The sequence below is a fragment of the Diplotaxodon limnothrissa genome, linkage group LG3 (assembly GCF_057381915.1).
Source record: "Diplotaxodon limnothrissa isolate DT_005_m linkage group LG3, D_limnothrissa_male_GT1.1, whole genome shotgun sequence".
Lineage (NCBI taxonomy): Eukaryota > Metazoa > Chordata > Actinopteri > Cichliformes > Cichlidae > Diplotaxodon > Diplotaxodon limnothrissa.
The window spans coordinates 36,961,710-36,973,829 of NC_140598.1; the positions used below are offsets into that span (position 1 = coordinate 36,961,710).

General features: G+C 41.3%; 1 protein-coding gene across 3 annotated transcripts; it reads right to left on the reverse strand.

The window, feature by feature from the left end:
* Window positions 1–2,316: 2,316 nt before the first annotated feature.
* On the reverse strand, window positions 2,317–4,002 carry LOC146635640 (tripartite motif-containing protein 16-like). Of its 3 annotated transcripts, none has more exons than XM_085350617.1 (2): window positions 3,796–4,002; window positions 2,317–3,393 (listed from the first exon to the last, which is right to left on the reverse strand). In XM_085350617.1, exons 1-2 carry the CDS (start codon window positions 3,991–3,993, stop codon window positions 2,317–2,319), a joined length of 1,275 nt encoding a protein of 424 aa, XP_085206743.1. In that variant the 5' UTR covers window positions 3,994–4,002. The 3 variants fall into 3 exon arrangements, with proteins under 3 accessions (XP_085206743.1, XP_085206742.1, XP_085206741.1); XM_085350616.1 differs by having other exon boundaries at window positions 2,317–2,938; window positions 3,758–3,993; XM_085350615.1 differs by having other exon boundaries at window positions 2,317–3,449; window positions 3,522–3,993.
* Between the last annotated feature and the right edge of the window lie 8,118 nt (window positions 4,003–12,120).

Genomic DNA, 12,120 nt, shown 5'->3' on the forward strand with positions numbered 1-12,120 from the left:
TGTGGGTGTGTTTCTCTGAGTTTATAGTTGAACATACACACAGCAGACTTCAGAGACAGGCACTAAGCTGATGACTCGGTTAGATGTTAGAAAATGTACTTGTGTTTTCTGAGCTGAATTTTCATCCACTGGCTGAAAAAAAGAAATTATTATTTTTCTGCACTTTTGATTAGATTGTAAAGATTATGAGAAGTAGCTTAGCAACAGGTTTTTGTGACTGAAAGTCATGTGTACCAGACACAATCTTCCACAAACAAATCTTTATTTCAGCATAAATCAAAAGAAAATCAAGAGGACTTTTTTAATACAAGTCTCATATCACATTAAAGTTGTTCCATAACACACTGTCCAGGTCTGTAATTTCCCCCAAATTACCGTAAAGCGTACATATTCCTGGTACTCATTCACAGCCACACCTGACTTAATTAAATCCTTATAAATGATGATTAATAGACACTTTAGAAAAACATCTGTTATACCACATATGATATAAAAATACAAGAGTAATGAGTTAGATAACCACACCAACATCGATAAAATACACAAAAATCCCCAAAATTAAAAAAAATCCCCAAAAACATTTTCTCAAAGAAAGTCAGCATGCATCCGTTCAGAATATGTAACAAACTCCACAAAGCAGGATTTACATTTAATAACTCTTCAGACTGACTCTGTATAAAATCCTTTACAAAGAAACAACAAACACTGAAATTTTTTCCATCACTATACGTGTAACTCTGTGTGAAATCATTTGTCTTACTCAGTGTGTAACATGATCTGAGCTTCATGTGTTATAGTTTTCACAAAACAATGTTTAAAAAAAAACAACAACAAAAAGCCCCCAAAGGCCAAGGTTCATTTAATAACATTATGATCTTCTGCAGAGTACAAATACTCTTTGGTTTGGCAGAATTTACTTTCTGGTGTCACTTTGACGTCATTCTACAATGTCTTACAATTTCATTTAGTACAATAAGAAAATTTTTTAAAGAATGTGATTGTAATTATAGATTTATGTGATCAAGCGTAACAACAAAAAATGAGCTATGAAACACAGCAAGTGCAGTGTGACTGACAGGTGATCTGCAGAGAGGAAACAACAATGAGCTCTCAGTGACAATAGCTGTGTCCCAATTCAGGGTCTGCACGCTTGAAGTACGCATTTTAAGTGTGATTACGTCACCGCCACGCGACGACGGCTGTCCCAATTCGAAGTGTACTTCAAATGCATACTCCAAATGCGCCGTCGGTTTCCCCAAATATCAAGCGTGGTCCGGTGCACGCTTCGTGGTCCCATATATCCCACAATCCATAGCGCGGTGGTGGGTGTGGATAATTTTGCCGCAAAATACGGCAGAAGGGAGCGGCCGAAGAGTGAACTGTCAAAAGTAATTACTGAATATGACGTCACTTATTTATGTGCGAATGTTTAATAACGAAAAACATTAAAACATTACTGTTGGCCACATGTCGGCAAAGTTATGTGACATTAGTGATGTTTGTACTTTCAGCTTCAGCTTGGTTTTAAAGCCTCTACATATATATATATATATATATATATATATATATATATATATATATATATATATATATATATATATATTACATCATAATAATCTGACAATACTATAATATTGGCCATATTATATTTACATTACCACAGTGAGATGATTTTAGTCTCATGAACAACATTAACTAATTGCTATTTACTAACTAATCTTGCAATGACTGCTCAGCACAGAAATGAAGCCCAACAATCATGTTTTACAGTCCCGTGGTCTCAGCCTCAGATACTCAACTAATCAAAGTGATGTCATGACAAAAATGAATGACCAGCAAAACATTTTTCTCCTTCATTTATGTCACACAATGCTATATGTAACGTTTCTCGCGGTTAGTATCATGGTTGCTAGGCAACCTGAACAACGCGACGACCGTCCAATTTCACAGGCCTCTCACTTCCGCACTTCTCATACTTATAGTACGCACCGTACGTAGTACGTGTAGTGCGCGTACTTCAAGCGTGCAGACCCTGAATTGGGACACAGCCAATGAGTGGTACCGTGCACCTCGCTTCTACTGGAGCTAAAATCTGTGGACACTGTTGATATTGTTAAAAAGAAACTTAAAAATTGCCTGTGCTGGTTTGGTTTTATATAGTTTCATCTGTTTGTGCTATTTTAATTTGGTCTATACCTATTTCTGTATTGTAAAGCACTTTGTGAATTTTGTTCTTCACATGAGATAAATAAATCTTACCAAGTAACTGGAAAGTCAGACACATATTTTAACGAATTGTCCAATACTGACTTCTGACTATTTCACTTTAATGAACGCTGCAGTGTCTCCGTGATCTAAAAGCCGAACTCCAGCATAGAGCGGCTGAGTGAATGTGGTCTGGACTCTGTGGAGGAGAGTCATGGTTTCAGAGACGCTGTAGAAAGACAGAATACCTGCTCTGTGATCCAGGTACACTCCTACTCTGGAGGACTGAGGACCTGAGAGGTCAGTGTGGACATTGTTGTGCCAAAGAACATAGCTGTTTGTCTCACAACATAATGACCAAGATTTGTCATTTCCACCAAATGCACACTCATTTGAGCTCCCTGCTCTGCTGATATTCTTGTATGCGACTGCTACATCAACTCCTCTCCCTCTCCACTCCACCTCCCAGTAACAACGTCCAGTCAGACTCTCTCTACTCAGGACCCTCTCCCATTCAGAAAATCTGTCTGGATGATCAGAATAAGATTGTTTTTGTTTCATAAATGTTGTTTTTTTGTTCCTCTCCGATAATAACAGATGTCTGTGTGCTGTGTTTGGATCCAATGTGATTTGACGTGAATATTTTAAGAATCCAGCTCTGGTCTTTGGCTCTGGTGGTGACAGTAAAACATCCACTTCAGTGACTGTCAGTGAGATGTTTGTCCATTCCTCTCTCAGAATGTCCTGTAGTTTATCTCTGGTCTCTGACACAGCTGCTGTCACATCCTCAAAGTACCTCAGAGGACGAATATTGATGCTGGATGAGTGTGTAGACTCACTGAGTGCTGACAGTGAGGGGTAGTTGTGTAGAAACTGGTTGTGATCCTCTGTGTGTGAGAGCTGCTCCAGCTCGCCGTCTTTCCTCTTCAGCTCAGCGATCTCCTGCTCCAGCTTCTCCTGAAGCTCTTTGACTCGACTCACTTCAGTTTCCTGCTGGGATCTGACCTGCTGCTTCACATCAGAGCTTCTTTTCTGGAGGAGACGGATCAGCTCAGTGAACATCTTCTCACTGTCCTCCACTGCTTTATCAGCAGAGCCATTGATGGCCTCCACCTCCTGTTGAAGCAGCTTCATATCTTTCTCTCGCTCCTGGATTCTCTGCTGGATGTTTAGTCGTCTCACCTCGAGCTCCTTCTGCTTCTCAGTCCTTTCTGCTGCAGCTGGGACTGTTTCATGGCCTTTATGTTCATCCATTGTGCAGAGATAACAGATACTCTGCTGATCAGTACGACAGAAAATCTTCATCACCTCATCATGACGAGAGCAGATGTTGTCCTGGAGCTTCTTGGAGGGGGCCACCAGCTTGTGTTTCTTTAATGGAGCTGCATCATAGTGAGGTTGGAGGTGTTTCTCACAGTAAGAGGCCGGACAAGATAAACAGGACTTGATGGCTTTCAGCTTCCTCCCAGTGCAGACATCACAGGCCACATCTTCAGGTCCAGCATAGCAGTGATCAGCTGGAGCAGCTTGGAGTCCAGTCTTCTTCAGCTGCTCCACTAAAGCTGCTAACATGGTGCTTTTTTCAAGTGCAGGCCTCGGTCTGAAGGTTTTGTGGCATTGAGGGCAGCTGTGAATTTTCTGCTTCTCATCCTCTTCATTAAAGTGGGTTTTAATACAGTTCATGCAGTAGCTGTGTCCACAGGGAATAGTCACCGGATCCTTCAGTAAATCCAAGCAGATTGAACATGAGAAGGCGTCCAAGTCCAGCTTAATCCTTTTTTGTTCCATTTCACCTCTCAGTAACTATGGCTGTGTGACTCTTTCTTACAGAGAAATGAAAGTAGTCTGAACGGGAAAAAAAGTTTTCACACGTCACCACATTTTCGTTACACCCATCTTAAAATGGCAGGTGTGTGTGTGTTGGGGGAGGGGGGGGGGGGGGGGCGCTGAAGCGTGTGGAAAGAGAGGAGGTGCTGTGTTTCAAGGCAGGAAGCTAATAGAGTGGTTAGGGTTATTTTCTTATATATATATATATATATATATATATAGTAGGGGTGCAACGATACACAAAATTCACGGTTCGGTTCGATACTTTGGTGTCACGGTTCGATATTTTTTCGATACAAAAGCAATGTTCATGCCTTTTTAATTTGTCATTTATTAAAATTATAAATATATATTTTAACTCAAAAGTACAGTTTTTAAATTTAACCCTAACCCTTGTGCGTGTTTTTTATTTTGACAGCGAATGCGCACCTGCGGACCACTTATGTGCAGCCCCGGTTATTTAGCTCGTCATATTGCAGCCACAGAAACCATAAAGCTGCACTTTCTTTTTGCCTTATAGTCTGATTTGTCATAACTTCTCGGTTTTGTGGTAAGCTTTTCTTTGGCTGTCACTTCTTCACCCTGACCTGTCTTATTTGGCTCAGCAGAACTAAAATATAAATCCTGCTGCTTTTACACACGCACTCACATAAGCTCAGCGATTCTCTGCGCGATCAACCTCTCACATGTTTAAGCTGCGGGAGATTTCACTTGTCATGTTTGCATAGTAAGCTAACGATTAATAAGACGATGTCAGAGGAATTGGTGCACAAATTATCATCACTCTGTGGGGATGAACAAAAAGTATTTGACCAGCATAATATAATCTGCAGTATGATCATTGCTTTAACAATGTAACAGATAGCTTTAAGATGGCCTTAAGATGTTATGCATACAGTTATTATGTTGACCTTGTATTTCAGGTGCAGTTATGACTATTTTATACACAATGCATATCTGTGCTTATTAAAGAGTTGGAGCTCGGTCAATTAATTGGGGGTTGGAAGCTTTGTTCGGCGCGATGTCCGGACAATCTATTGTGCAAGTGACTTGGAGCCATAGAAGGAATTGCAATACATGCTTACAAAACACTTATATATCAGATCATTTTATATTAAGGTTTTAGTAGAGGTTCTTGGTTAAAACATTTATTTAGTAGAAGACATACACATAGTCTCAGTGAGCTTCTGGTCTAGTGAAAGGTCAGAAGTGCAACAGGTGAATTGAGAAAGAGCATTTGAGGACGAGACACAGACAGTTAGTAGGTGAAGAGGTGACACAAAGAGCATGTGAGGTCAACACATACACACACATTAGTTAGATTTATTTAGAGGAGAGATTAGTTATGTCTCGACAAGAAAGAGGAACAATTCACTTTAAGATAAGAACGGAAAGTACCAGCCATGAAAATAGAAGATGATCTTCTGGGTTAAAAGTCATTGTGGTGTTGATCTGATCTATGTATAAAATGTACCTGTGACGCATGAAGGGGCGTCAGTAAATAAACCCTGATGTTATAAAATAATTGTTTGTGCTTTAGTAAGTCGAAGATCAATTGCTGTTTCCAGTGATCTTCCCACGTGTGAATTAAAATCTTCGTTTGACTTCACCCGGCCGGACCAGTGTGGTTATTTTTCGATCACCTCTTGTACCCTTTCTCAATTTTTGAACCTTAACATTTTGGGGGCTTCGTCCGGTGGTTGAGTAAGGGAGAAAAGTGGAGGTGTGAGCGGTGGTCCGAGGTGGTCAGACGGGCAGACTTGGCCAGTGGTCAAAAGTGAGTGGACGCACGCCGGCGCATCATATTTAAAAAGGTAAGACACTACCTGTTGAATTATTTCCAAAGTGTGTCAAATTGGGCTGTGAAAATTAAAAGTCTACTCACTGAAATTACTGGTGCATGTCTGTTTTGATTTTGATGAAAATTTCATGAGTTGAAGCAGTTAAGAGTCTGATAAGAAAAGTTTAAATACTGGGTTGAAGTCCCAAAGAAATTGAGTTAGAGTCTCAAGTAGTTTGGTAGGGAATTGGTTATTGTGTTGGTTAGAGTCCAAATTTGGTCATAAGAGTGGACCTGAGCGGTCATGTTGTGAGTTGGAGTCTCCATTGACCACTAGGTTGCACCTGCCTCAGTTATACACTTGTTTTGGGTGTTGATTGTTGTTTCAAAGTATTATAAATTATTTTAGAACGGAACCGTGGGGGTTCTAGGAAGCGCAGTGCTCAGAGGTAACGCTTGCCAATGCCAAGGACGCTTAGGCATTGTCCTCAAAGAGGGATAGTCAGTTGGTTACTGTGGAGTTTGGGGCACTCCAGAATAACTAGGAGTTAGAGTCTCCTTACCGTTTGGAACGGTATCTGCGCTTTTTTGGCCAGCAGAAGTGGACTTCGGGCGTGTAACTTTAACTTAAAACTTCGGGGTAAGCCTTGGCTGTGAAACGCCAAAAATAGAGCTTCAGGCAAAGTTTGGGTTGGTGGACGCTTTTAAATTGAGTTAGGGATTTTAGAGATGAGGCCAGAAACAGTAAAGTCTGATACTGGTTAATTGGTCGCAAAAAACTCAGGGAGTTTATCCGCTGGGCGGTTATTTTAAATTTGTCGAAATTGTGTAGGCGCTAAAGCTGACAGATCTGACAGTGGTTGTAAATATAAGACGTCGTTGTAATATAGAATAAGAAAATTTGGTGTGAGAGATCTCTGTGGGTCGAGTCAGCAATGCACTGACTGCCTGCTGCTATTCTTAGATGAAGAGTGTGTGTGCATGCAAATGAGGCAGCTGATGCAGAGCGCATGAGAGGACTATGCTTTCGGTTTTGTGTGTTATTCAGCTCTATAACTATTGTTTGCAAATGTGGATAAATGTCTGCGATTAAAATGCTGGCTTAGTATATAATAACATTGTAAATATATGAATGGTGACAGCGTTTCAAAGTAGAATATAAGAATTGTTTGTGTTTAAAACCAACGTTTAGGTAAGAAGATTTAAGGTGGATTTGAAGGCATAAACAAAAAATAAAAGGGTGATGTTAATAAAAAGGGTTACAGTCTGCAAGTGTTGTTAATTCATGAGCTGACTGGATGCAGAGTAAGTGGAGTGGTCATCCTGAGAGGATTGAATGATGCTCTAACTCTGTGGTCAAGTCAGACATAGGCTTTAAGCAACCATGAGCCACTAATAAGCGTGACAGATTAATGAGTATGTGTAAATTGAACTTGTTAAATAGCCTTAATAGAAGTAACTCAATGAACACGCAATAAAGTGGACTTTTTAGGGGTCATGTTTGCATAGTAAGCTAACGATTAATAAGACGATGTCAGAGGAATTGGTGCACAAATTATCATCACTCACAGATCAGTGCTGTCGCTCTCTATACACAGTTCGCACGATTGCAAAGTGAAAGCAAAAAAACAAACACAAATTCAAACGCGATTTCAATATGTCACATATTGACAGTGGCTCACCGATGCCAATGACATAATTATCCAGCTACATTTCTGAAAGAATACAAAAGCATTGACATATATTTTTCCTTCCTACAATAGCCCGACGGGCAGGGCAGAGATAGATTTTGGTAGCCCGACTGAAAAAATCGCTAGCTCCAGGACGTTGGGCTAGCAATATTGCAAGCCCTGTATCTGATTGAGGAATCACTCATCTTTGGAAAAGAGAGTTTATTACAGAGAAATGTCTCTTTCCAAAATAAAAGCTATACTATCCGCTTCTTCTGGGCTATATTCTCAGCAGCATAAGGAGAATCATGTGCTAACAGCTGTCTAAATGACTCGGCTAAAGTTAGTAGCATGCTTGTTGTTTTTGTCTTTGCACTAGGATGATGTCGGCGTAAATGTGCAGTCATATTCGTTGTGTTCCCACTAGTGCTTTCAGGTTAATCTTGTTGAAATGACGTTAACGCCACAACACGGCAAATCTCCGTTAACGAGCTACCGCCGATCGCCCCGTGCATGGGGCTAGACGGCCAACACGTTAACGAGCTAACTGCGCTAACACACTAGTTCCCACCCATGTAATTGAGCATTGCATGGCACATCCAACATACTGTTTTACTTTAGTCCATGACTCGCTTACCTTCAGGGTCATACGTCACATGAAAACCAAAATAATTCCAAACGCCAGATCTGAATGAGGGTGGGGGAGGTCCATATTACAAGGAGAGCTTAACTTCTGTCTTGCTAGCTTGCCCTGCGCTCTTCCTTCTGACTATGCTGTCTGTGTTGAGCGCTCAGTGGATCTGCGCTCGACAGTGCAGCCTAGGCGGAGTAGTCGAACGCAGATTCACTGAGCGCTCAACACAGACCGCATCGTCAGAAGGAAAGTTGATAAAATAAATTACAAATGTTGTATTGTTCGATACATATGCGTACCGAACCGAAAGCACTGTATCGAACGGTTCAATATCGATACGAATATCGTTGCACCCCTAATATATATATATATATATATATATATATATATATATATATATATATATATATAGAGAGAGAGAGAGAGAGAGAGAGAGAGAGATCTGAACCCTCAGTGTCACCTGATCCAGCCCTAAGTATATGCTTTAGCAAACCAGAACATTTTAAGCCTAATTTTATAAGTAGAGATAGTGTCTGTCTCCTGAATCCAAACTGGAAGCTGGTTCCTCAGAAGAGGGGCCTCATTGTACATTTCTACTCTAGGAACAACAAGTAGGCATGCAGTGCGAGAGTGAAGTGCTCTAATAGGCTGATATGGTACTAAGAGGTCATTAAGATAAGATGGGGCCTGATTATTTAAGACCTTGTATGTGAGGAGCAGGATTTTGAATTCAATTCAGGATTCAATGAAGGGAAGCAAACACTGCAAGTATAAAAATCTGTAAATCAACACCTGGAGCTAAACCAACAACTAGATTACAGCAACATTTGCAATAAAACATGGTAACATTTGTTCCATCTACTAACCAGTGAAACCATAGAACTACCAACAGCTAAATATGGTAACTATGGCAACCGAAGAAACTGCAGCATCTGTTAATAGACATGACAACTTCTTCATCTCAACCACACATCACCAAAGCATGGCAACCACTGCAACTAAGCAAACCTCCAGCTACAGTATCTCCTATAACACAAGGACACTAATGTAAGTAAATGAATGAATGAAACTTCAGCAACATTCACTATGTGGCATGGCAATTTCTGCAACTAAATAAATGACTGTAAAATAGCAACATCCGCTACAAGTGTTGAGCCTGCAACTACCACTACAACTACAACAACGTCCGCTATGAGACATGGCAACTACTACAATAAAATCAAAGCCTAAAACTACAGCAACACCTATTACTGGGCACGGGAAGTTTTGCAACCAAATTGGCATATGAAACCAAAATGGCATCTGGTAGAAGATAAAGAAAGAACTGAAACCACAACATCTGCAGAAAAGCATGAAACATTCGGTAACAAACTAATGAAGGAGACTGTAGCGATATCTGCTATTAATCATGGCAACTTCTGCAATTCAGCTACTCCAACTATAACAACATTTGCTATAAGACACAACAACTACTGCAACTAAATTATAGAGTAAAATTACACACTCCTCCTGGGGGGAAACAGCCATCAAGACACACAGCCCCTGCGGGCATACACTAACTTTTACTTCGTCTCAAGACACTGACATGGAGTCTCACGCAATCATCCCACGTCGGTGGAGGCTTCACCACACCATTAAGTAGCTTCCTCCTCCAACGCTGATCCACTGCAGGTGTGTGGCATCCTCCTCGGGCGTGACCAGCCATCCTCAGGCCTGATGGTGCCTGTAGCCCGGCGTCCCGGCTACAGCCACACACACACCTCCCTATATATACACACAAGGTCCTGGGTCATTTTGACCCAGTGTTCTTAGTTTTCTTGTGTTTTGTATTTTGTTCATTATTTACTCAATGGTTCCTAGGTTATTCAGTTAGTTTATTTGATTTACCCTCGTGTATTTACCCCCTGTGTCCCCCTCCATGTATCTATGAGTTTTATGGCACCTAAAACCACAGCGACATGTGCAATGAAGCAAAATTTTGCAACTAATAATTTCAAATACAGTAACATCTCCTACTACTGTTGACACTGCAACTACAACCAAACGAATCTATCTATGATTAGACATGGCAACTACTGTAAACATAAAAGTTCTGAATATATTCAGACGACTGTTATATTCAATTCAATTCAATTCAATTTTATTTATATAGCGCCAAATCACAACAAAAGTCGCCTCAAGGCGCTTCATATATAACACATCAATAATGACCAACAAATCAAATGTGTGTGTAGCATTTGTGTTAAATGCTTATGAATTTTACCAAACTCCTTTAAAATATATATATATTTCAATTTGCGTTTCAATCTCCTGCCAATGTGTTTTGAGCCCGTGTGTGTTTGTGTGCTTGTGCACTGCGTGGTGACATAGGAGCGTGCATGTGTGCTCCAGTCACAGCTCCTTTCACCATGGCCGGAGGTCGCTGTCACGTTGCTCTCAGCTAATAAAAGTTTCCTAAGGCCATAAGCTGTAATCTGAATATGACTGAACTGCCACGTTTTGGCGTGTTTGATGTCAAGCTCGTTCGGTGTAAATCTTGTAGAGGGCTGAGTTTGCTAATCAGAGTTTTTAATGAGGTTTAGCCCGAGGATGCAGCTGCATCCCTCACATGCTAAGTTAGCCTGGTCGCTAGTGGCAGGTGAAAGAAATCGCTGCAGTGTTTTGTTAACAGCATTCACTGTTTTTCAGGAGAGGTGTGCTAGCATGCGCGCAATGTTATTTATTTTTTCCTTTTTGATTTTTTGAGAGCTTAAGTTGATATTTTAAAATAATTTGTTTTATTTGATTAATTATAGTATTGTGGAGTTGATAAAGCTGCAATGCACAGCTCCTCTTAGCATGGCCGGAGGAGAGCTGTCCTAGCAAGCGTGCACCACACACAGATCACAGCTCTGTATTTCTATATGTTGCAGATTGCAGATGTTGCTGCGATTTACAATAAACAGCCCAGAGACACAGTGTAGTGTCCCTCCTCCAGAACACAACACATCGACAGACACAACACACACAAACGGGTTACATTTGCTTAACCAAAGCAGAGAACGAGAATCAGAATATGTCCAAAAGCAGCTAAACAGGAAGTACACAGATATATACTCTTCTGCATGAGTCAGATCAAGTTATAGTGTGCGTGTGTGTTGGTTTCACTTGTTGCTCTGAGTTCATGGTTGAACACCTTTGCACTCTCTGACAAAAACGGTTTGTTCCTCTGGGTAAACATTGAGAGACTTTGGAGGCGGGCTGTAGGCTACTCACCTATTCACATGTCAGAAAAAATGCTCCCAATAGTAATTTCTTTCTACATTGTAGTTTATGTATCCAAAATGCAATATGCAGAATGTAAAATGCTTTATGCAAAACGTGCATAATGCATTTTGTGTATATATATGTAAAAACACCCAGCACGCCCCTGCGGGCGGTTTATCCTTCAAGCTCGGGTCCTCTACCAGAGGCCTGGGAGCTTGAGGGTCCTGCGCAGTATCTTAGCTGTTCCCAGGACTGCGCTCTTCTGGACAGAGATCTCCGATGTTGTTCCCGGGATCTGCTGGAGCCACTCGCCTAGCTTGGGAGTCACTGCACCTAGTGCTCCGATTACCACGGGGACCACTGTTACCTTCACCCTCCACATCCTCTCGAGCTCTTCTCTGAGCCCTTGGTATTTCTCCAGCTTCTCGTGTTCCTTCTTCCTGATATTGCTGTCATTCGGAACCGCTACATCGATCACTACGGCCGTCTTCTTCTGTTTGTCTACCACCACTATGTCGGGTTGGTTAGCCACCACCATTTTGTCCGTCTGTATCTGGAAGTCCCACAGGATCTTAGCTCGGTCATTCTCCACCACCCTTGGGGGCATCTCCCATTTTGACCTCGGGACTTCCAGGTTATACTCGGCACAGATATTCCTGTACACTATGCCGGCCACTTGGTTATGGCGTTCCATGTATGCCTTGCCTGCTAGCATCTTGCACCCTGCTGTTATGTGCTGGATTGTCTCTGGGGCATCT